Source organism: Myotis daubentonii, chromosome 1 (assembly GCF_963259705.1).
Source record: "Myotis daubentonii chromosome 1, mMyoDau2.1, whole genome shotgun sequence".
Lineage (NCBI taxonomy): Eukaryota > Metazoa > Chordata > Mammalia > Chiroptera > Vespertilionidae > Myotis > Myotis daubentonii.
Window position 1 is genome coordinate 137,604,962 of NC_081840.1, and position 26,570 is coordinate 137,631,531.

Here is a 26,570-nt window from a genome sequence, read left to right on the forward strand (position 1 = left end):
TCTTTTGTTTAGTTTTGCAGGGTGTAATAAAGAAGTCTGTTTAATATATATACATATATATATATATATATATATATATATATATATCTCACAGCTTCATTTTTCAAGACTAAAGAGTCCTTTTTATTTTAATTTCTTCTCCAAGTATGGTACCTCTTTTAGTTGTCTTAGCCCTACCAGCTCCCTGATAGTTTTCATACCAAACAGTGAATGAAAACACACACAGGATTCAAAGTGTAAGATCTTGAAGTATTTTCTTCTTCTTTTTTTATATATTTTATAAAATATATATATATATATATTATTGATTTCGGAGGGGAAGGGAGAGGGAGAGAGAAATAGAAACATCCTGGCTCATAAGTTGACGCTCAACACCAAGCCATGCCGGGCCTAGCTTGAAGTCTTTTCTTTATCCCTCTCCTGGAGCTGCTCAGCATTTCCTAGTCATCACTGGCTACAACAGGAAGCACAACAGCCCATCATCCACTGGAAACAGTCTGAATGGTCCTGTTCTGAAGTACTAACAAGAAGTTTAAAGCCAGATATTTTTCATACATAGACTCTTTTCTGTTGTTCCAAATGCATTGCCTTACTTTTTTTTGTACAAAATTTAGTAAGCTGACTCCTTACTCCTGCAGTTCCCAATCTGTGACCAGTCATCTCTGTTTACTTTCCTCATGGGTTTCCTATTCAAGTATCTATAAATGCTTAATATTAAAATGTAAATTTAGGCAACCTCAAAGATATTACTGACTGGGTCATTTTTAATTAAAAAATTAAATTAAATTAAAAAACCACCATTGACAGCTGTAGTACGATCAGTCAACAGTAACCATCCTCTATCCCTACCCCTTGTTCTCCCACAGCCAGTCCCTCTAATTTTTGCCAAAGGAAAATGTCAAAAACTTTTCAAGTTTCTGTGTCCCCCACCCCCAAAGCTTCCATCCAGTGTGTTCTATAATTATTCTTTTAACTGTAATTGTTTGACATTATACTCTTTTGTGTACATATGACATATTCATAACAGAAACTGCACCCACTGGCTCTCCTTGTCCTCATAAATATTATTTAAAAAGTAACAACTATATGAATGAAACATAATTTATGTCTACCAGAAGACCTGAAGCTCCCTCCCAATTTACAGTGTCAGCGCAGGCTCCCTGTTATCCAAAGGATCCCTGGTCTACAGGACACCGGTCTCCTCCTGGAAGCTGAGTCCCTACTAAAAACTGTTACCATGTCGCAGCGTGTGGCAAAGTGGCCATTTATAAAATACCCGTGAGTTTTTCTGCAACTTCTGGGAAAATGCCCAGGCTATGCCTGCTGCTTCTCAGCATTTCACCACCCCCCGCCCAAACCGTCTCAAGTTGTGCTGTGCTGTGTCCCTGTAGCATTTCTTATGCCCATCGTGCTCGCAGCTGTCCCACTTCAGCTCACCACGCACAGCTGCGTAATGTTTTGTATTGTCGGCTATTTCGGCAAGTGTCCAGCCTCGTCAAACAGTGGCTTAGTGAGGATTATTTTCATGCTTGTGAAACAGATGCAAAGAAAGAAACCTCATTATTGGTGACAATCTTGTCATTGAATGTCAACTATGGCAGGCAGGCCATGTGTATTTCTTCAAGAATTCTAAGGCTTACGTTTTCAATAGAATTTTGATTCTCAAAGTGGTTCTGCTTTGATTTGAGTTTAAAATTCTGGAATGAAAACTGTAACGTACAATTACATAGTACAAGAGATTATACGCATATAATGTTTAAAAGGAGTTTATTAACTATGTACCTGTGCATACTCTTCAACTGCTTTACTTTTTTTAACCAATGTTTTTCATATTTAGTACGAGGTCAAGCACTTAACACTAAATAAGCAGAACAGGCTAGTACAGTGGTCGGCAAACTGCGGCTTGCGAGCCACACGCAGCTCTTTGGACCCTTGAGTGTGGCTCTTCCTAAGCCTTAGGAGTGCCCTAATTAAGTTAATAACTATGTACCTACCTATATAGTTTAAGTTTAAAAAATTTGGCTCTCAAAAGAAATTTCAATTATTGTACTGTTGATATTTGGCTCTGTTGACTAACGAGTTTGCCGACCACTGGGCTAGGGCATCAGAATCAAAGTCTCTACTTCTCTGAACCACAATCATCAATTGTAACAAATTTCAGAAGACAGATGAGTCATTAAAAAAGAACATTTTCTCTGTGAAATTTTGGTCATGGCAGAGAATTATCGTCTCAGGGTTCAGAAAGTTAAAAGCTGCCTAATCCTATCACCCGCCTGGTGCTGGTGTCCCTGCACTACTCGTCACACACGCTGGTAACCGGGCAATACTCAGTTAGCAACTGTGTTCTTGGTCCCTTCATACCAATCACAACTACAGTGTGTGTGTTTTTTCTAATATATGACTGTGGGTAGATTCAATGCCTTAGTATCCCTTTCCCTCTGGTTTCAATATGCATGCTTGAGTGAGGGGGAGGGGTGGCGTGTCAGGAATGCTGCCCAAACCCCGCTCTGCCCATGGGAGTGTGCACGGCTCGTGAATGTCCATCCATCTCGTCTACCACTGTGGAAAAAAGCTTTGAAACACGCTGACCCAGCACATACTCGGGTAATTCCAGGGACAGTAAACTCATTATTCCCAAAGGCAGCCAACTGCATCCTTGGACAACCTGAACTCCTGGAGAGCTGTTCTTATCTACCAAAGGAAATCTAATCTCCCAACTGTTTCCACGTATTACATCTTAATTAAACCCCACAAATGAACTGAAGGAGAGGACTCTGAACCCCCGGTTCCTTTCAGAGACCTGAAAAGTATTATCAGTAGGTGTAAAAAAACCCTGTTTTTTTCCCAGGTTGAGGAGCCAATGGATAATGAAGAAAGCAAGCTGTTCTTTCTTTTTTAATGTATGAATAAAGGAGAATATGGTAACAACTCGGTTAGTAACATTTGAATATTTTAAATTTGAAAATGAATACAGTTCATATTTTATTAAAGATGGGTAAAAGGCCCACCAAAATAAAAATAATTTGAAACAATTTTTTAAAAGAAAATTTTCTGGATACATCAAAAAACCAAAATGAATGGAAAACTTTGGAATTGATAACACAAAAATCATTAAAATACAGTATCAGTAGAGAACAGGTTTCTAAACAGACTTAAAATGAAGGATATTCTCTAATAAACCTATGCAGAGTCTCAGATATGAAGCATGAAGTTAAGAACCACCTACATAGAATTAACATCTATTTCTTGAGCAGTAGTGATGGCATGGTGGGAAAATTACAGTCTCTGAAAGCATGACTCGTTTTACTCACAAAAGTTGAAGCATTCCTATTCCCATTAAGTTCCTCACCAAGAGCAAAAGACCTGGGCTTGTTATAATTGATCACATATATCAAAGTAATACACTGTAATCAAAAATTAAATTCAAGAAAGGATCAGGCCCAGCCAGTGTGGCTCAGGGGTGAGCGTCCGCCTATGCACCAGGAGGTCACAGTTCGATTCCCAGTCAGGGCACATACCTGGGTTGTGGGGCTCGATCCCCAGTGTGGGGCGTGCAGGAGGCAGCCAATCAATGATTCCCTGTCGTCACTGATGTTCCTCTCTCTCTCTCTCCTGCTCCCCTCCTCTCTGAAATCAGTAAAAGTATTTTAAACAAAGAACGGAATCATTAAGAGAGATCTGTCTGTCTATAACTTTAAAGGCACGGTCCCTCTTTTTCTTCTTTCTTAGCAGGTGTTTCTTCTGAGAAGTTTCACAAAACTGGAACCTCTCCGGGGGCTGCTGGGGCCAGGCCCAGCCTTGCGCCCTCAGCCTTCCTTGACTCCTTCCCTTCCTTTCCTTCCTGCCCCCCAGGCTGCCCCTTCCCCATGATTGTATCACACACTGCGCCTTCAGTTAGTGGAGGCCCCACATCTAAAAATACTAGCAAACTGCTCTGCGGGGTCACTACTCCCTCAGAGGAAGCAGACCCTTGCATCTCTCTATGAACAGCACGAAAAGCACAGACATCCTCAGTTTGGGCATGCAAACTATGCATATAGCATTGGCAAACGTGGAGCCAAACAAGAGCCACCAAACAAGCAGTTGGGTACATTATTCTGCAGTCTCTTCGACTGCTCAAGCTTTTCTTTAGCGATACTCTCATGTCAAAAAAAAAAAAAAAAAAAGACAGATTACTCCAAGTACATCACTGAATAAAGCCAGAATGTATTTATTACTCTTTTCAAACAGCTGAGCCCTGCAAAAAGAAAAAAAAAAAGTCTTGTAATTGCTGACCTCAAGAAAATATTTTATTGTAATTGTTTCTATAAACTTGCACCCATCTTGACCTTATTAGCATTACATCAACAGCAGCATTAGAATCATAAGAATAATATAATAGCAGTTAACAGGGCCAGATACTTTCCTGGATGTTTTATGTGTATTAACACATTTAATCATCAAAACTACCCTATGGGGGGGGTGAGGGGGTAACTCTATGAGCCAGGTGCTCAAACTAACCCACTGTACAAATGAAGAAATTCAGCACAGAGGGGTTAGTTAACAATCCCAATATCACGCAGCTATTAAGTGGTGAGGCCAGGATTTGAACCCAGTCATCTGGCTCCTAAGTCTGAACTCTTGAGCATAGTGCTTACTGCCTCTCATAAATCTTCAACACAGCATCAGGTCACATTAAATTAAGATCACAGTGTTCCCCCTCTTTGGAAATCATTTAACTGCCTAGCACAGTGACGGCGAACCTTTTGAGCTTGGTGTGTCAGCATTTTGAAAAACCCTAACTTAACTCTGGTGCTGTGTCACATATAGAAATTTTTTGATATTTGCAACCATAGTAAAACAAAGACTTATATTTTTGATATTTATTTTATATATTTAAATGCCATTTAACGAAGAAAAATCAACCAAAAAAATGAGTTTGCGTGTCACCTCTGACACACGTGTCATAGGTTCGCCATCACTGGCCTAGCATATCGCTCAGTTAGACCCCTGCCCTTTTCCTTCCTAAGTATAGCATCTAGGCCTCAGTGATATTTCAGCTCCAGGCCCAGAAAGTTAGCAAACCAGACAAGTGATGCTGTGGCTGCCTCAGGACCCCCTGGCCTGGCACCCACCAATCAGTGGAGACCATACCCTGAAAGGGGCACACTTGCAAAGTTGATGAATATTCTACTGAGGCCCTCCCCTAGACCTCCCCTGAGGTTTCCACTTGTGAGAGCGAGGTAAGTACCCCCGAGGCAAAGGTCCCAGCTCTCACTCTCTCCCAGGGAAGCATGCCCCTGCCATTCCCTTCCCCCTTCTTCTCTCTACAGAGAAGGGACCCCAGAAAACCTGCAACCAGGGGAGCAATGGGCAGCAGCGGCTCGTCCGGGGCTCGCCCCCGAACCTGTCTCCAAGGCCCCCCTTTCTCTGACTTCCCCGTGAGCCAAGGCAGCCCGCCTAGGCCCTCCTGTGCAACGTTATGCCCTTCCTCGTCTCACTCTCCTGAGTGTGTTTTGCTGCAGCCAGTAAATGCTTGCTTTGCTGCACTTTGTCTCTTCATTGCAATCTTTCCCTCAAGAAGACAAGAACCGAGTTCGTCTCACTGGTAACCGTGACATCACAGCTTTGTCATGGTTTCTGTGACATTCAGACCTAAGTCTCAAGTTCAAATACTGTAGTGTCTTTAACTAGAACTGTGCAAAAGTTTTGGTAAATATATATTTCCCTTTCCTTTACAACTTAATATTTATACCATTTTTGGTTTTGTTTCATTTTACCTATGTTATTTTTACTAAGGTTTTCATTGTTAAAAGCCTCCAAGGCTATTGGAAAAAAGACCCATTATACAGATTTCATCTTCATCCCTAAAAAGAGTCGAAAAATAATCTACACCAATTCTTGATTCATCAGGACACGAGACACCAAGAGTGAGCACCCTTCACATTTCAATAATGCAGGGGTGGGCAAAAGTAGGTCTACAGCTGTGAGTACACGAAAGTCTATTCATGTATTATTATTATTTATTGATTATGGAGTGTTTTTTTTTCCACGTGAACAACTGTAAACCTACTTTTGCCCACCCTTGTATGTAGAGAAAGCAACATGTCTATGACAAAAAGGAAGGAAAAAGAAAAATAAAGATGATTCTTCAAGGCCATACTCTTGAAGAAAAAGACCAGAGCAGAGAGATTTGAGGAGAAAATCGGTCTTTAGGAAGTCGGTCATCCACAGACCCCCATAGTCTGCACCTGGGCACTGCTGGGCACCTACACTGTCCAGAGCTGACCTGCCGAGGAGGTGCTGGTGCTGAGAGGAAACCGGAATTCTAGTCCTGGCTCTACCTCTGAGTGCTGTCTCTTTATTTCTCTGTGTCTGTTTTCTCATCTGTAAAATAAAGGCATTGGGGGTGGGGGGGAGGACACAAATACTATCTGGATCTAATATTTTATGATTTCTGAGATGGAACCTAAGAAATGAAAGAGGTGCCAGTCTAGAGTCACTCCTTCATCCACAAATACTTACAGAATCTCCTAAGGGGTATGTAAGAGGGAAGAGAAAGCAAGACAGCCTGCTGGGAGCAAGAGGAAGCTATCAGAATGTCCATTTACAGTTATTTTTACCTTAAGAGGTAAGAAGTGTAACTTACGTCAGCACCAGCGCCCTCATTTGGGCTCACAAGTTAAATGACCCCTCTGTCATGCTTTCAGTTTATTTATAGTAGAATGTCATCAATGTGGTATAAAAAACAAAACCTTTCATTAGTGAGGTGGGAAGTGACCACAAAAGTATTTTGCACCATACAGAGGCGTTAGTTATGTCATGGCAGAATACATAGGATAATTGCCTTAAGGATGATTAGAACATTTTCCTTTTATATACATACTATTTGTTCTAAATTTCCTGACCTGTGATCACAAGTGGCTGCTAGTAATATGCTACCTGGCAGATTTTTTTTTTATTTTAATAAGCTTACTTACTCAGGCCCTTCAAGGTAAGATGAGGTTTTAAGAAGTGCAAGAAAATAACTGCTTTTTGGAAAGAAGCTCATATTGTGGAGAAAGCTATTGTCCTTTTGTAGTTACAGAGAACTTAAAATAACTTTCTAATCTATTTAAAATTACTGTGTAACACATTTTCTGAGAACTTAACAATATCAGGGAACAGACATTTACCAGAAATTTTAATCAATACTTTTGTATAACTGGTAGACGTTTTGAAATGGGAATTGCTAGTTAATAAATTTAGTCAATAATGTACTTTTAGTCATTCAGATCAATATATCTTTGTGAGGTACTTTTTTTTTTTTTTTTAGCTATTTTGAAATATAAAGCCAAATAGCAAAATAACTGAATGTAGGACCAGGCTTTCTTTGTTGTTGTTGTTGTTGTTAATCCTCACCTGAGGATATTTTTCCATTGATTTTCAGGGAGAGTGGAAGAGAGAGGGAAAGACAGAGAAAAACATCGATGTGAAACATATTGACTGGTTGCCTCCAGCACAAGCCCCAACCAGCAACCAAGGTGCATGCCCTTGACTGGAATCAAACCCAGGACCCGCTGGTCCCCAAGCTGATGCTCTATCCACTGAGCCAAACCGACTAGGACTAGGACCAGTCTTTCAAAGTGCTTTATCCCCAAATGTTCAGCAAGAATTTTTTAAATGATACAAATTCATCTACCCATAGTACATGCCTGATATATTTAAATAAAAATTCATGTATGGAGGGCATATGCTCAATAAGAACTGGGATACCTACAGGTAAATCAGTGGTAATCACTGCAGTTTATCTTTGTATTTTTCCCAAGCCTGCAAAAAGTAACAGCTTTTATAATCATTTTTTATTTAATCACCGCCTCCAATATAATCAATAATGTTTTTAAATCAAAGGATTTCCCGGATGGCTACCCAAAGAAAAATAATCCCTTTTATCTAGCAACTATAACTAGTTTACAAGCAGAAATTTACAAGTTATTTCTGCCTCATCAATTCAACATGTGCAAGATTTCTTCCCAACCATCATACATAAGAACATGCCTTGATTTCCTAGTTATAGAAGTATAATGCATGCTCAATATTTTAAAAAACTGTAAAAGGATATAAATAGAAAGTAAAAAATCATCTATAATCCTCAGAGAGACATGTACTATTTTTAAAACACACAGCTACATATCACAGTCACTTCTCCACAGAACATCAACTGCATAAACGTGTTTCATGGCCACAAAGGACTTCAGTATACTAACACACTGAATTTTATTTAGTCCAAATATCACACTAACGGATATTTATATTATTTCCAATTTGTTTATTATAAAAGATCTGTATTTGGGTTTTTGTTGCTTATGGAAACACAGGATAAAAGGGACTGTCTTCAGCTGGTGTATCCAACAGATAGATATAAGTAAGTCAAGACGGTTTACCTCAGTGTTTAGGACTACTCCACAGCCACCAGAACAGTCTTTTCTTCTTATAAATACCCAAACTGAAATGAATTCGTAAATAGCCTCTTGTTTTGGAAGTCCGGAAATGGGACTAAATCTGTGCTGAAATAGTATTTGGCCACTCTGGTTAAGTGAAAAACAATTAATTCCATTCAAAATATTACTCTATTCCTGGAGCTTTTTTGAACACTTGCATAAATTTTTCACATAAGGAAATAAGGTACTTTCTTCAAAACAGAAAGAGCATAAATATTTATATTCATAATTCTAAAAAATTCCAATTTAGAAATGAATAAAACACTGCATATATTTTGTAAATGCTAACAAATCATACTGGCTATGTTTTCACTAACTTCCCCAAACCTGTTCAGAATGGTCTGTGACTTATAAAATATGAATTAAAGAGAGTTCAACAACAAGACAGAATATTTTCTGCTTTTTGTGGCAAACACTAAATATTTAAAAATAATAATAGGGTATAAATAATTCTCTATTAGGTAATCATCCAAGTTAAATATATATTACCATCTTTAATTATAAAAAGCCCTTAATTTTCTACTTAATTCAAGCTTTAAAAAATCAAAATCAATTAAGGTTCAATTTTAAAAGAAATGTACTATCCAGGGGCCAATTTAAAACATGCATTCAATTGTCAAACTGCAGCGGGAAGGCCGGGGAGGGTTGGGGGGCAGGAGGTAGGGGGGTAAGAGATCAACTAAAGGACTTGTATGCATGCATATAAGCATAACCAATGGACATAAGACACTGGGGGTTAGGGGAGGCTAGGGGACTGTCTAGGGCGGGGGGAAAAATGGACACATATGTAATACCCTCTGTAATACTTTAAGCAATAAAAAAATAAAAAAACTAAAAGAAAAGAAAAGAAAACATGCATCCATCTGAAATAGACCAATTTTTAGGTCTCCTGAAAATTGGCAACTGTAGTTCCCACTGTCACAATAAAAGACATCCACGTGGGTGAAACAACTGCGTCTGGATGGCTGTGCTTCATAAGGTCTGCCTCTGTCCTTTCACGTGTCTTCAATGTTCTCAGGGGTTTTTCTTCAGCAAAAGAAAAATGTTAATTTTTAATACATATGTAAGTTAAATATTAAAACGGGGGGGGGGTTTATTATATTGTGAAAATACGCAATATACTCACTCACTTCTGCTGAAAGTAAAATCACATGGCTTTCTCCGTTTTGAATACCAGTTATCCAAACAGAAAGCAGCCAGGTCATCACAGTGACCTCCTCCCCTACCTGGCTACAACCTTTCTACCTGGCCCTGCCAGGCTGCAGACTGTCTGTAAAGTCAGCACAGGTGACTGGCATGTTTACAGCAGATAATGCAGAGCAGAGTGGACAGCAGGCAGAATCAAGCTCCAAGTCCACGACAGAACAACATAAGGTGAGGGCACTCAGCCTGTGACTCCGGTGGATGTCACATTACATCTTTTGAACAGTTTCATCTGAATTATCCATAGGTCAAGTCAAATGAGAAGTGGTAAGACTGTATAATCACCTGCTCATTCTTGATTAGCAATCCACCCGGCAACATGTACCAAGAGCCAAGTAATTCCCCCCCCCCCCCCCCGCCAAAAAAAAATTTTATACAGGGAAATGTTGCTAGCAGCATTATTTACAGTAGCAAAAACCTGGAACCATATAGGCTCAGAGGTTATAAAAACTTCCCTAGACTACTGCACAGTATTTAAAAATTATCATTATGAAGAATACAGGATATGAGGAAATATACAGAGATGGGGAAATTATAGATAGTATAATCTCAGAAAGACTTTTAAAAAAGATATTGGCAAGATACACACCAAAATATTAATACATATTGTTCCTGAATAGGATGATTATGGTGATTTTTCATGTATTTGCCACTATTTTTCAAGTTTTTCATACAAGAAATTTACTATGCACACACACATATAAATATATACATATACACATCTCTCCTCTGTACTTAGAATTTAAATTTCACTGAAACCATGAATGTTTCTAGTTCATCTAAATAAACATAAAAAAGAAGTTTCATATAACACAGAATAAAAATATTCACTATGGCCAAAACCGGTTTGGCTCAGTAGATAAGAGCGTCAGCCTGCGGACTGAAAGGTCCCAGGTTCGATTCTGGTCAAGGGCATGTACCTGGGTTGCGGGCACATCCCCGGTGGGAGATGTGCAGGAGGCAGCTGATCGATGTTTCTCTCTCGTCGATGTTTCTAACTCTCTATCCCACTCCCTTCCTCTCTGTAAAAAATCAATAAAATATATATATAAAAAAATATTCACTATGAGCTAACTACTGGGTCAAATCTTCATTGTCATGTTTTAAATTTATGAATATCTGATGTCAAAACTGCAAGATAAAAAAGAAAAGTAAGACAAAGGTATACACTAGCTTTTTCTCAGCATTATTACTATTATTACTATTATTAAAATATCTCTTAACGTTGCTCCTGCCCTCCTACTTTGGCTCATATGCAAAAAAAAAAAAAAGTGCTTTATGGGCTTATCATAATTGTTTCTGGACAATTCTCTCCATGCCAAAGCATTTGAACTTTTCACCTATGTGCAAGCAGAATCTAATTTATGAATAGGTTGTGTTCCAAATGTTCATTTGTAAGTTGGCTAGTTTCTATGGGGAAACATATTCCAAGTTGGGTTCTATGAGAGAGAGGTCAATTGAAAAGAAGGTTTTTTTCTCAGGTTTCTGGGCATAGAAGGAAGCTAGAGCAAATTTTCAAAAAGATAAAGCCGATTAGTAGCGCAGTGAGACAGGTAATTTGGGAGCATGGAAACTTAAGAAGTCTGGATCAACTTGTGAAAGATATATGAGCAAACCAGACACCTGAGAGTGTGAAGGGGGGCGGAGGAGGAGGGGTGGGCAGCATGGTCAGGTAGCAGGAGGGTTACTAAAGAAATTCAAGAGGCCCATAAAGAAATTAAGTTTCTGCTTGTTTACCAGTAGATCAATGTCTTCAAATTTTTTAGGAATATGGATGTCTCAGTCAGCAAGGCTTCTATCACATTTATACCTGGTTACCCCTGGAAACAAAGCAATGACAATGACTGTGTGTTTTGGGGTGAGTTGGGAAATTCCATATAGTTATGCAAAATAAACTGTGTATACAAATGTTTCTATTTATAATATTATATATAAACTAAGTTCTGAATACATACTAAAACCAGATTTCAAGCAGACTACTCAAAACCTATGGAACAATACTTAAAAAATATTAAAAATACATATTTCAGGCTTTAAAATTATGTAATTCCTAATAAATGCAGAATGAACTTTATCTTTAAACATACATTGTGAAGATCACTCAATGGAAAGGAATGATTGTAAGAAATGACTGAGCTCCCAAGTTATACAGACTAGGACAAAACACACAAAGATTGGAGAGACCATGAAATCAGTACTCCCAAGACCAAGCACCTGGCCCCCTGAGTCAAGAGGATGAACCAAGGTGAGTGAGCAAGGCACAGACCTGTTGTCCGACCTGGTCTGCTGCCTTTGGCCATGTTGTGTACTGTACTAGTATATCCAGCTGCTGTCACCTGTTCAGTGACATGTTCAAGGAAAATTGTGCCTGGACCAATTTCCACATCATATGTCATCAGTCCCTATTTACCAATCTTGTGTAAACTAATTTGCATTATAGAAGCATGCATGTAGCAGAAAAGACAACATAATCATGCAATTTCTAGAGCAGATTCAAATTTGTAAGGGGACTTTATAAACCACGATTTTTTCCTTTTATCCAACTTAAACACCACCTGAAAGCTTCCTTAAGGATACCAACGTCTAGGAATCTGACGCGAGAAATTCTGGATGCACGGCAAAGCAGGGTGGCTGCTAGTACAGAGGGCACCCCTATGCACATCTTAAAATGAGCTCCCTCTGTGCAGGAAAATGACAAAAAGGGTCCACGTTTCTGGCTAACGCAGCCGTCTCCATAGTGAGCTGGTGGCAATACTGATTTCAGTCCCCACCCACCCCTCCTCCCGGCACCTTTGTGCAGGTTATGTGGTATGGCATGTTACACAGGTCATTCTTGAGTTGATTAATACAGAATAGCTTTCTCAAAGTTGAGTGTGACCCACAAAACCAACGTATGTTTATTACAATGACAAATAACAGTAAGCTCTGCATGTTTGGATGTCTCAGCTTACGGATATGATTCTAATCCTAAATAACCAAGCCTACAGAAAATAAAGCAAACAGAAGCAATTTCAATAGGAATATCTGCAAGAGAAGTATACATACAACCATAAAAATACAAGAGGGGAAGCATAATGGCACCTGAAGAAAGATCGGCTGGCTCCCTGAAAATGCCGCAGGCCCGTTAACAGGAAACCCATTCCCCATAAGGGTAGGACCCAGGATGGTCACACCTTCAGGGTAAGGGAAGACCAAACATAAACCATTCCACCCCCAGGAAACTGCTGCTCAAATTTATATTCCCAGGAGGTTCAAAAAAATTTCAAGCTGCTAGTTTAAAAAGGCTTTGGTATATAGCAGCCCTAGCCACCTGACAACAAACAGTCCCCTCTAGAGAAACACACTTTCACCCTCAGACTCAAAGAATCCTCCCCAAATAATTGTCCAAGGGAAATGAGCAGCTCTCAGCCAAAAATTACCAAGTAAGCATAGAAATGAGGCCCCATTTAAGAACCAGCAAAAAACATAACACGGTAGAAAGAGACCCATACAGATTTGAGATCCTGGAATTATCACTATTCTTACAATGTTTAAAACATCTGAAATTTAACTTCTGAATACTAGAATTTGTAGAGGCATAACGGAAGCCATTAAAAAGTCCAAACTATGTGGAATAAATCAGAAATGACACTGCAGCACACTCTCCTATGGAATGTCTCTGACTCTTTAGAAGTGCGTCCATAGTCTTCACATGATTTATTTGGTGACTTTCTACGACAAGCTGTTTCCTCTCTGACCCTTCTCTGCTATATTCACAAGGCAAAGGTCTCGCATGTTGCTGTAAACATAGCTCTTTCTCTGATGTCAGCTCCCAGTTACCCCACACCCCTTATCACAAATTTGCAGCACCGTTTCCCCCACTCTAATGCATTGCACAAGCTGCGCAGCAAAATGCTCTTAAATCCTCAGCTCACTCTTAGCAAAAATAAGTTTCACATGGTGATGACGGGAGGGCTCAGGGTCCACCAGTTGAGCACTCATGGCCTACAGTTCATAGAACCCCAGCTCCACTGACTCACTCAATATTTACTGGGCGCCTACTACATATATGTACCGTTCTAAGCGCAAGGATTAGGCAGCAAATAAGACAGTCTCGGCTGCTGTGGAACACAACACCCTCGTTGGGGATATCAACAACAAACATGCAAACAACTCAGTTTCCGAGTACTAAGTATCACAGAGAAAATAAAAGAATAATAGGACAGTGAAGGGACTATTTTAGATGAGGAGGTCGGTCAGAAAGGCCATAAAAGGCAACCCTTTTAGCCGAGAGACTAAAATGACAAGCAGGGGCCAGCCACTCCAGACAAAGAGGAAAATAAAGGCAGAAGCTCTGTGGCTGCTCTGAGCGTGGCTTGTTTAAGGAACAGAAAAAGAAGAAGTCACGAAGAGAGTGGTAAGGGCTGAGGGCAAGGAGGGAAACAGAGGCCAGGCCAGTAAGACCTTGCAAGCCATACTGGCCGTGGAACGGGAAGCCTCTGGAAGGTTCACTGAAGTGACATGATATTTGCATTTCAGAAAGACCATTCTGCCGCCGCTGTAGAGGATTTGGATTGAAACAGGGCAAGGGTGAGCACAGGGAGACCTGCAGGCTACTGCCGAGTTCTAGAGAAAGAGAATTTAAACGAGAGGAGTATGAACATTTGGAGCTCAAAAATAAAAGTGCTGGCGAAAAGGGAAGCATGAAGGTTGGTTCCCAGGTTTCTGGCTGTTTACTGGAGATGGGGGCGAAACTGGTTTAGGGCAGGACAGGAGGCGGGCAGAGCAGGGGGAGGAAGCTGAGAGTCCTGTTGGGACACACATCTGAGAGGCCTATGAGGTATTCAAGTGAAGATATGTGGCGAGAAAGTGACGATGGGGCCTGTCAGGGAAGTCAGAGTTACAAGAAGACAAAAATGTCTCAATCGTCAGCATGAAGCTATGAGGCTACATAAGAATAAGACCAGGCAGATTAAAACGGATACATGATAGAAGAAGACCCTGGCCAGAACCTGGGGCATTCCAGCATTTTGAATTGTATGAAGGAGAAAAACCTGGTAGGCATCTAAGACAGAGTGGCTGGTGAGGCAGAAGGAAAAGAAGAGAAGACAATAAATACAGCACCACTCCTGGATTTAAAAACATGAACACCATCGGAGCCGGTGATACTGACAAGAGCAGTTTCCTGGCCGTGGTGAGGATGAGAGCCAGGTTGGCGGATGACATAGATACAGTGTCCGGTGGTGAAGGGGGACAGCAACGATAGACACAGGAGGCGGCAGCTTTGGACGAGACTTCTCAATGTCTGCTGCAAAAAGGAACACAGAAACAGAATGGACAAGGCTACAGTGAGAGACGTGACATCAAAGGCACATTTTTTGCTGCTGTGGCTGTTGGTTTTGTTTCCGAGCTGGGAGGCCCTGAGCAGCAAGTGCCGTCCAACAGAGTGCTGTAAAGATGGAGAGTCTATCCACACATCTGATACAGCAGCCGTCGCCCTCATTACCCTGCTGAGCACTTGATATGAGACTGAATCTTAAGGTTTAATTTTAATTAAATGAGATTTAAATAGCCATGTGTGACTAGAAGCTCCCAAACCACAGTGGAGCCCTCCAGCCTGTCTGCAGCCTGAGGGACTCCGCTGTGCAAAAGTCAGCAGACTGGGCGATAGGAAGCACGGAAGTGGGTGGCTTCTCTGGTCAATGTTTTCTAAAGATTACCAGCTGTGGGAGGGCGAAGACACAAAACGCTAGATGCAAGTTTGGGGGGCGGGGGCGGGGGGAGTAAGAAATAGTTCCAAAGAGCACAGAACACGCCAGTGGGAATAGTAAAAATTTCAGGGCTGAGTACCACTTGAGAGTTATGGTACATCTTAAAGGGGCCCTTGTCAAAACTGTTTTTACGTTTTTCTCTGGCAAGCATCAGTTATGGGGCCCTTTGAAATCTGGCCTCAAAAATACCTTCTCAACCATCTTCTAACATTTCCCAGAATTTATCTCTGTGGTTTTCTTCTTGGTTTCAGAAACTTTTTGCTCCTGTACATACTCCCCCTGGATATAAAACAGTATGTATTCAGTGAGAAAAGGAAGCGGGAAGAAGGGGTAGGAAGAAGAGGAGGAGGAGGAGGAAGAGGGGATCCAGGAGGAGGGCAAGGGGAAGGGAAAGAGGAAGAGGAAGAAAAGGGGGACGAGGAGGAGAAGGGGGAGGAGGAGGTGGAGGAAGGGGAGGAGGAGGCGGAGGAGGAGGAAGAGGAGGAGGAGGAGGAGGAGGAGGAAGAGGAGGAGGAGGAAGTGGGGGAGGAGGGCAAAAGGAACTGCTCTGGATGAAGCTGAGGTAGAGACTCAATTCCCCCATCAGCTCGCCCCCTGCCCACAGCCTCTTAGGCACCTCCAAGAAACCCCAGGGTTTGAAACCAAAGATTTACCTTAGCCAGTGCCTCTCAAAAATAGAATGTTTACAAATTACCTGCCTTGTTAAAATGAACATCCTGCTCCCGACTGTGTGCAGGGTCCACCACCCTGCTTTCCAACGGGCTCCACGCAACAGCGGGTGCCACCGTTCTGGGAGTAACGCTGAGTGAATCGCCATGCCAGACCGCCTACATCTTCCACTCAGCCTGCTTCCCTTCGCCAGTGTGGACCCCTTGGCCACATACGCCTTTCTTTGCCTTCTTCAGCTGGAAGATTATACGCCAACTTCCTGAACCCTTCTCCAAGAGTCCTGGGAGAAGTAACCATAACCCAGTCCGGGCCTCCATCTCCTACCCCTCGCCCCATTTCTCACTCTGCTCCAGCCACCCAGGCTTCCCTGCAGTTCCCTAAACACACCGCCAGCACCGGCCTTCGGGCCTTTCCACCAGCGGTCCCAGCGCCCTCATCTCCATTCTTCCCCTACGCAAATGTCTCCTTTGTGAGGCTTATCCTCTGACTATCCAGTACCCCCATCACTCCTGTTGTTTATACAGGGTGGGTGGTAAGTACACAAAACACAGGATTTATTCTTGTATTATTTTTTATTATTATATTATTTTTCATATGAACAACAGTTAACATGCTTTTGTGCCGCCCTGTACACAGACCTATTTCCTCTGCACTTATAAGCAACTTGAGGAGGGCAGGGTCTATAATCGATTCATTTTCCAGCCCAAGCATCTTGCACAGCGTCTTTTATGTTTAAAAAAAGTAAACTATCAAATCAATAGCTGACATAACTTGCAACTAAGGAATCTGAACTCAATTAAATGAATCTAAACACCTCACACAACCTGATCACTAGTAGAATCATTAAAAATATAAGAAAGAACATTTTAACAAAACAGATGCAGAAACTGAAGCAAGGGCACAAAGGCAATTCTAAAATGAATAATATATGACTTAAAGATGCACAACAATGTCAGGTGCAATGGTGACTTCACATATATGAACCAGCTCAAGATAACAATTTAACATGTTTTATCATTTAAACTATTTTTAAACAATAATGACAGCTAACGTTTACTAAGAACTTAGCATATGCCAGCAACTCTTTAGATATTTCACAAGTATTAACTTATTTAATCCACAATATCAACCCTCTATAATAGGTACTATTATTATCTCCTTTTATTAAAAAAAAATTTTAAAAAGTGGCCCTGGCCAGTGTGGCTACAAAGACTTACTTTGAATGTAAAGACTTATCTTTAGGTAGGTTACTGTTTTAAAACTCCCTACAACATTTTTCATGAATATATTACACACACACACACACACATACACACACTTCCTACATGCTCTGAACATAAGCAATGACTTTCTGTAAAGGAAAAGGTGTTTTCAAATAGTTTTCCTCCATATCAATAGCGAACAGAGTAGCCACTCCTGAGCCATGGTTCTGCTTTCCCCAGTTTCACTACCTGTGGCCAAAAGCGGCCCAGAAATAAAGACCTTCCTGCTCGATCCCGCCCAGGACGTGAATCATCCCTTTGCCTAGCATATCCACTACCCCAGTTAGTCACTTCACACCCACCTCAGTTATCAGGTCAGGAGAGAAACAGATAGAGACACAGAGAGAGAGGGACAGAGACAGAGGGAGAAAGACCGCATTCTTGTAGCTTTTATTACAGTATATTGTTATCATTGTTCTGTTTTATTATTAGTGACTGTTGTTAATCTCTTAGTCTGACTGATTTATAAATTAAATGGTACTTTTGGGGCTTGGTACTATCCATGGCTTCAGGCATCCTCAGAGGTCTTGAAATGTATCTCTTGTGGAGATGGGGAGGAACACTGTACCCTGTCGGTCAAAGTTTTTAAGACTAAGGAAAGAAAAGATCTCAAAGAAATGAATAATTCACAGGCATGCCCAGGCAGCACCGCTCAGTGGTTAAGGGTTTAAGTTTGAATCACACCACCCACTTACTAGGACTGTGGTCTCAGCAGGCAATTAATTCAGCCTGTGTTACGTTCCTACCATGTAGAATCCTTCCCGGTTACTGCGTGCTCCCCCCCATTTCCCACCTCATGACACCCCTCCTTATTCTTAACTGGTCCCTGGATAGAGCTCAGGAGATCTGTGAACCTGATAGTATATGTCCTATGTACTATGTTCCTTTATTCATTCGAAAGCATTATTTAAGAAAGGGACCATAGCCTTCACCAGGCTGTCGAAGGGGTCCATGGCGAAAAAGAAAATGTGGATGAGAAACAGGGAAATACGCTAGAAGGCATTTTTAACAGAAAGAGGGAAATAAATCTGGTTAGGATTGGTAGAGGTGACAATGGAAAGGAAGAAATGGAGTCAAGGAAAATATCTAGGTATTCCTAAATAAAATAGCATCTTTCACCTACCATACACACACACACACACACACACACACACACACACACATACTAACCCACTATCTCAAAAAGTACATCCATGAACGAACACCGTGATGTCTGGAGCATCCGATTCTTGCTGAGTTTTCTCTTGGGTTCTGTTTCTTCTTCCTCATTCCTTCCCTCAAAGCCAGTGTTCCAGGGCTCCAGCCTCTCCCTCAGAGACCCATTCACCCCCTTGGACAATTCTCAACCCTCCATCCCCACCCCACCCTTGCTCCTGAGTTCCAATGCCACCTTCCAACACCCCACGGGTGGGCCCTGTCACTACAATATCCACTCAACATCACCTGCAATTCAACATTTCTTAAGTCAAAAATAATTTTTTTTATCCCTTTTCAACACACAATTCCTTCTCCTAACTTTTGTAACTCTAATATGGGACACCTCTGTTCCAAGGATTCATCACATGCAATCAGGGGACGAAGCTGGAATATTTCTCCTTATTTTAACATGACTTCTTTTGTCTCGCTACTTCAAGTATGGCTCGTGGGCCAGCAGCATCAGTATCACCTAAGAACATGATAAAAATCACCTAAGAACAGGACTTACCCCAGACGTGAGTCAGAATCTGCATTTCTTAAGTGTCCCCAAGGGATGAATACACACATTATATTTTGAGAAACACATGTCTAGTGCCTATTAATATGCTACCAGCCTAAATGCATCTGAAATTGATAATTTCTAGGTGTCAATTACTAAATCCCCAAAATGTGCTCATTACAGGCCAGGTTTTATTTTATTTTATTCTATTTTTTTGATTTCAGAGAGAGAAAGGGAGAAGGAGAGAGAGACAGAAACATCAATGATGAGAGTGAATCATTGATCAGCTGCCTCCTGCACGCCCCACACTGGGGATCGAGCCCACAACTGGGACATGTGTTATGACAGAGAATCAAACTGTGATCTCCTAGTTCACAGGTCAACGCTCAACCACTGAGCTACAGTGGCTGGGCAGTGCCAGGGTTTAAATATATAATCTTACTTGACCCTCAAAATAATCCTGTGAGGCAACCACCATCATCTCCATTTTCAGAAAGAGTACACTGGGGCTCAAATGGAGAAATCATCTATCTGCTCAAAGCGCCCAGAGGGCAGGATGTGAACCTAATCTGTCTGACCACAAACCATTTTGTCAAACTACACCAATTCCCTTCAGTTCCAAAATTTACATTTCAAAGGGTATGTTGGCAGAATTAATTACTCTGGTTGACTGCATTTTTTAATCAACGTAAGGTAGATTTTGTTTATTTATCACAATTCTTGCCGAAAAATCTTTCGAAAGGCATAGCAGACAATCCCGCGGTAGAAAGAGAAATCATTGCCCTCCCATGTGCACCATTCTAAATACTCAGGTTCACTCTGAGGTATTTGAGAAGAAATGTATTCTGTTCTCAGGCCATTACCCCATATTTTAGGGGTTCTGAAACGATTTCCCTGACCATAAACTTGGTGTATGTCTGCTGGGCATTCTTCTCTACAAGGGGAAGGAAAATAGTGTGAGATTGTTCTTGAGTGAATGATTAGTTGGGTCCCATTTATTCAACGAGTTTCATCTAATGTCCAGCTAATTATTATTTTAACTGCCTTATTGGGTTCTATTCTGTTAGTATTTCATAGTCATATATTTCATTTTAAAATCTTGTTTTCCTTTGCCTTTTCCAGTGCTCAAATATAAGCCCACAAACCTAAAGGACATCACTATTTCTCCAATGCAGTTATGTACCTATCTCAAGTCCCAGACTCATTGAGATATAACAAAAGCTTTGAATATTCTGCCCAGAAAACCACATATTCACCAAAACACACAGAATGTGGCACACAGCACCAAGATAAACAACCCCGCTCTGTCATGAGGACAGGCACCTGCCTGCCACTGCCTGTGAGGCCCTCTCCCTTCTTTGGGGAACTGCTCTTCCCCCAACTCCACCAGGCAGAAGCTGCCCCCTTTTAACCACTGCTCAGTTCCTGGGGGTGGCCGAGAATGACCGAAGTCAACCCAGTCGAAATCCTTCCATGGGATTTTTATAACGGAACCAGAGACAGAAAGTCCCTTTTGGGGGCAGAAAGCACAAAATGTAATTCATTAGTGCCCTGCCCTGTCAGCGATGAGAAAGAATTAAGCCAAAAACTGAGCTGGGTAGCTCAGTTGGTTAGAGCATCAGGGCGACAAGCCAAGGTTATGGGTTCGATCCCGTCAGGCATGCAGGCACATACAAGAGTCAACTAATGAGTGCATAAACAAGTGGAACAACAAAACTTGATGTTCTCTCTTCCCATTTCTTAAAAAAAAAAAAAAAAAAAAAAAAAGACAGAAAAGTCCCAGCAGCACTCAAGCACTGGTTCCCATGGTTCTGGAAGCCCAGCACCATTCCTGTCCTTCTCCTGGTTTGGTTACTAACCCTCACCTCCCCAGAGACCTCCAAAACTCCTGAATATTTTCAATTTTTGCCTAAATTCATTTGCGTTTCTATGGCTTGCAGCCAAGAGACTCTAATATTAATAATGGCTACTTCTAAATACTACATTTGTTTTAAACAAATTTTATATCCTTCAAAATTTTTCTATACGGATAATGTCTTCCTCTAGCTATTTAAATAGGTTTTTAAATATAATCTAAAAGGCTCACATTTCACTCTGCATAAATATCCTTTCGAATATGTTTAAAACAAGTCTTAGCTCAGATCATTCTTCATGCTCCACACACTATTAAAATATAATTTTAAGAAGCTAACTGTCTGATCATTTTTAGTTTAATTCCAAATATAATAAGGCAAAATTGCCTTCTTAAATTGTCTTTTCCTCTATGTATTCAATTATACTCTCTGCTTAAAATGCTTAAAAATTGGCAGTGATCCATTTACTGATGGGTATTTTAAATTGGAAAGCAGTAACATATCAAATTAACCACACAAAGTCAGTATTATTCTGATTGAGAATTATAGCCACAATGGATTTGAAAATTCCTGCCTTGGTTGCAAATTTTTACATTTCAATCAAGTAGACTTTGACTTAATAGACTGCAATGTAGTCCAACTACAGTCAATCCAATAAGCTCTTAATTCACACATCTCTCCCAGTCCCTACCGATTTCCTTCCCTCTAGTCATGGTCTTGAAAATTCCCTGAATGCTGTTGCAAGGTTATAATAGCAATGACTCTTGTATTAAATACTATTATTACCCCTAGTCAGTGCATCCTAATATATAATGCTTTAAACCTAGTAGACTCTAAAAATAGTTGAATCTTGAAGTTAGGAAAAAAAACTTGGAAATCATCCAGTCCAATCACCTTACTTCACAGATGCAAACATTGATGCAAAAACTAGTCAACATGCCCAAGGTCAACAGAATTAGAGAAGTAGTACACAGATCCAATTAGCATATTACCATTGTATGCAGAAGTTCTCAACTCCTGAGAAGATGCATGCATGATAAAATACATATTCAGTTCCCCTTTACTGTTCCAAAAGTATGGTTATTTCTAACTGTCCTTAAGACAAGTCCAAATGAATTTTAAAAGCATAATATTGCTCTATTGCTGGCAATCCTTTCCTGTTACTCTGATCACATTAGAAATGTAGGAAAAGACTCTGGATTTGAATGATCTGTTCCTTCTCAGCTGTGCTTTCTCAAATATCCCATTCATATACAACACTGTGCTTGCTCCTTAATAACGCTGACCTATTTATTCTCATATTATAATATGGACTTTGGCGCACACAAGGTCATATAAAAGTATTTACCTAATGTTAAACTTTGTTGCCTAAAGTAAAATCAACCAGAAACACATGGCATCTAAATGCTTAGATTTCATTTTTATATACACTTCATTTCTTTTTGTTCAAAAACAACAAAGAAAATAGATATTTCGAAAAAGAACACTGAAATAAACTTTTCTTATGTCAGCTCAATGCCCTCAAAAATACTTGGACAAAAATATGAGTGGCATTTTTAGCAATCTTTGCACAGTGGTTGGTGTTTTTTTGTTCCTAATACGCATTTGCTGAATGAATAACATGGTTGCATTACATGCTATGGAAACTTGACTCTCTGGATGACTAAACAGAATTGCTAACTTTTCTTGAAAGCAAAAAATAATTAAATAATATAAAATGCACTATCTGCAAATCGTACTTTTATGAACCTTAAGTAGTTTCAAGTATTTCCAATTAGAAAAAACTAAAACAAATGTAGCAGTTCATAAATATAAAGTAGCAACACAAGTGGTTACAGTAAAACATGCACAATTTAAGATTTTCTAAAGTAAACTGGAATTCAGACTAATTCCCAGAGGTCACACTCTGTTTTAACAGCATATTGTTGACACTAATTTACTAGATTAAACCCTCAGACATAGGCACTCTCCTAAACAAAGTATCAGAACTCTGAAGGAGATAAAAGCACCCATAAATATGGAACTAACATTATTTTTTAAAAAAAGAAACTAACATAAATAACTTTAAAATTACTAAGAGAATTAAACCTAACTCTAAGTTGCAGACATAGGAAAGAATTCATTTTATTTACTGTAATAAAACTTAGAGTCTTGGTGCAGTAATGCATGCTGTTGTGAAAGCTTACATTTCTAATTGCTTTTTTTTAAAAAAAAGTTCTCCGGAAGTTAAAATGAACTTCAATGGACCAGGCATTAGGCTGATAGAAGTAATCATTTCTCAGCCTTCTTAAAAACAGTCGCTCCATGCAAACACAGTCAATCTGATACTCTTTCAACTTTTCCCCAACTTGGAAAAGAAAAATGCAATGCTTTGAGTCATTTTAAACAACTTCATTAAATTCAGAATTTTGTTTTAAAAAATCAGCACCGTTTTTTTTGTGTTTTTTTTTTTTTGTCATTTCTATTATGCTGAAAAGGGCACACAGACATACATCGAAATCAAACGTAAGGAAAGCAAGCTTACACTTTCCCCCAGATGCTAACTGACCGCAAAGGGTAAGGTCATAGTCAAAATTCACAGGCTCATTTAAACTTTCATGGCTCAGCCAACAGCTCCTATCATGTTTCCTGATCCTAAGGAGATTAAAACGGCAGGAGTTTCTCGCTATTGAGATCAGCAGGAGGCTATTTCAAACCCTCAACCCGCAGTCCGCAGAGCCCGCAGCGGCGCATCTTCCACCACCTCCGGCTGTCCGTTAAGCTAACCTTTCCAGGCTTCTCCTACAGCCTTTCAAAGAAACCCCAAAACGGGCGCCTTCCACTCAAGCCAGCCTTCCCTGGCGCCCGCCGAGACCCCCTCCTGCGGTCATCCCCAGGCCGCCCTTGCGCAGTGGGAGACTCCGGCCTGGTTCCCAAGGTGGGGGAGGGTGGGGAGGATGCCTCCCCGCGGAGCACACCTCAGCCCGCACCGCGGCACCCCGGCAGGGCGATGCGGGAGAGACGCTAACCCCCAGGGCCATATTTACATTGGCTTTTCCTTTGTCAAAAAAAGGTGCTTATCTCCAATAATATAGTTTCCAAAGGAGAGGGGGGAAAGGACCTAAGCACTAAAGCTGCTGTCCAGATCCCCCGACCTCCAGTGTTCTCACCCCGTCGCCCCGCGGGGAGGCTCCGGACGCTCCTGCCTCGGACAGGTACACCTGCCGCCGGCGGAGCACCGCGCGTCCCCGCCGCGCTCCGCAGGAGAGCGCGGCAGCCTGGACCCCGGCCCCAGCAGCCCCGCCGAGGCTGACAACCCCGCCAGCCGCGCCCGCACAAACTTCCCAGTTCCCAGGCTGCGGAGACAGGACGGGGATGACACCGGTACCGACCGCAGAGCTCAAAGGCAGAAGGGATTCCCCCGTCCTGCATCCGGACCCAGGTCCCAGGGAGGTCCACGGGGCGCGCGGGCGGCCCGGTGGAGCGGGCGTGCGCCCGAGGATGGGGGCGCCGAGGCGCCGCGGCAGGAGGGCAGCTCCGGAGGGCGAGCACCCGGAGGGCCAGGGCCCCGCTCGAGCTCCACGCCTGGCAGCAGCTGCAGTAGGAGGGAGAGAGGAGGAAGAGGAGGAGAAGGAAAGAGACCGCTGCCGCAGCCCGAGCCCTTACCGAGTGGTTTACCCCCCACATCAGGACGCTGAGCAGCGGATCGCTGGCCCGAAACAGCTTCACTTTCTGCGCTACGAAGTGCTTCTTCTTCGTCTTCGTCTTGCTCGCCAGCACGGAGGACCCCAGGTTGCCGGGGGTCGCCATGGCCGCCGCCTCTGTCCCCTCCACCGTCGCGCTCCCAGGCCAGGGACCCGCCCTCTCTACTCGCCGGCCCGGGGAGGCAGCCGCATCCCCCCGCGGTGCCCCTGCGCGCCGTGCCCCGCTCGGCCCGTCCGCCCGCTCGGCCCGTTCGGCGTAGCTGGATAGGAGGCTGCGCTCCGCTCGCGCCCGGCGGGGATCTTGCGCCCGCGGCTCCGCGCTCAGCCCGCGGCTGGACCAGGCGCGCCGCGAGGGCTTCCGCGTTGGGCGCCCGCGTCATGACGCAGGGGGCGGGCCGGCAGCAGCTGCGGCGCCGCCGGGCGGGGCGCGGGGCTCGGGGTGCGGCCGCGGGACCGTTAAGCTGAGAACCTCCCGCTCCGGTTCCTCTGCACGGCCCGGCCCCTGCGCGCCACCGAGCGCGGAGAGGCCGCGGGATCGGCGTGCAGTGCGGGGCGAGGGGTATGGGGGGCGGGAGGACTCCCACAAGGCATTCCTTTTAGCTCCCCAGGGAGAAAAGAGGGAAAGATGGGGAGTATGGGGGCGTCGGAAGAGAGGAGGCCCCAGAGGCGGAGGTCAGGAGAAGGAAGGAGGCTCAGAGAACCGCCGCTTACCGGTGCCAGGACTCAGGCGAGCTAGTGAAAGCTGAAATGCTGCATGCAGACTAGCGCTTTCCTAGCGCGGGGAAGGGACCTGGCAACGTCGTTGGCTACCTCCCCAAGTGGCCCTGAAATGAACTTCTTAATCCCTTTGTGCCTTTAACCATCCGGCCTTTTGGGCCCTGGATTTGGGCCTTCCCACACTTTCCAATTCATGCTGAAGGGAGACTCTCACCTCACAGTCAGAGCTGTCATCCCACCACCACTCCCTCCCGAGACAGGACCCTGGATTCCTTGGTTTGGCTAGAAAAATCATGCCCTAACCTGCACCTTCTACTTCACATCCTCCACCGGGTTCCTTTCATCCCTTCCTTTTTTCCATTCCATGCACCTTCTTCCACAGAAATCTGTTTATTGTCTTCATCCACGTACACCTTAATTTAGCCCTTCTTATTGCTGGCAATGCTTGGCCCATCTCAGGAAAGCTGCCAAAGTGATCCTGTTCTATGTACTTACCCTGACTCAGCCCACTGGGCAGGCACCTTACCTATTATCATTATTACTCCATCCAAATATAGTGGAGACCTACTGTGTGTTTGATAACCTGCTTAGTTCTGTCAGGGAGACAAGGGATGACCCTCACCCCTTAAGGACCTTATTCTCATGGGGGTAGGGAGTCAAAGGTCATGTGGTCACCTTCATTTGCTCCTCTTTTTTCTTTGTTCTTAAAACAAAAGGGTTGCCCCAAAGTCCTCTTGTTCTTTCCCAGTTCATAGTATTGTCCAAAATGATGTCTGCTCCCCCCAGCTTCAACCATCACCACTTTTAGAAGTTAAAAAAAATAACAAAACCTACATTTGTAGTGAGAAAATGGGGTTGGGCAGTTCTCCCACTGAACAAATCAGTTAAACTCTGAGCTGCAGGTTTTGTTAACAGCAGGGGCAGTCAGACACTAATGTCACTGTAGGGACTACTCTGGGGCTGGTCATTATAATTCTGCCTGCCTACTTTATAGGATGTTTGTTAGAATCAAAGTTATCAGTAGACAATGGCTATGAGAAGCCCTTTATAAATAATACAGCGCTACTTACATACAAGATAAAATGTGAGTATTTGTAGGTAACCCATACACTCTCCCCTGAGAAGTCCCTGGTTTAATATCTCTGCAGTTGTTCACAAAGCACCTTTTAAAGTGTCTAAAATCAAGTTCAAAATCCTTCTCCACCCCATGTTGCTTTATTTTTCTATTATCTTAGAAATGGCATTCATATCATTCAGCTACCTCAACCAGAAGTTCAT

The 26,570-nt window shown here is 42.4% G+C and overlaps 1 protein-coding gene across 2 annotated transcripts in view; it reads right to left on the reverse strand.

Annotated features, from left to right (window-relative positions):
• PIP4K2A (phosphatidylinositol-5-phosphate 4-kinase type 2 alpha) overlaps positions 1–24,944 on the reverse strand; it is a 181,149-nt gene extending 156,205 nt beyond the window's left edge. The window contains exon 1 of one of the 2 annotated variants that reach the window (XM_059660823.1): positions 24,538–24,944. In XM_059660823.1, the coding sequence (XP_059516806.1) occupies positions 24,538–24,681 (144 nt within the window). In that variant the 5' untranslated portion in view covers positions 24,682–24,944. The remainder of the gene's footprint in view (positions 1–24,537) is intronic. The other variant, XM_059660824.1, reaches the window with a different exon arrangement.
• Positions 24,945–26,570: the final 1,626 nt, after the last annotated feature.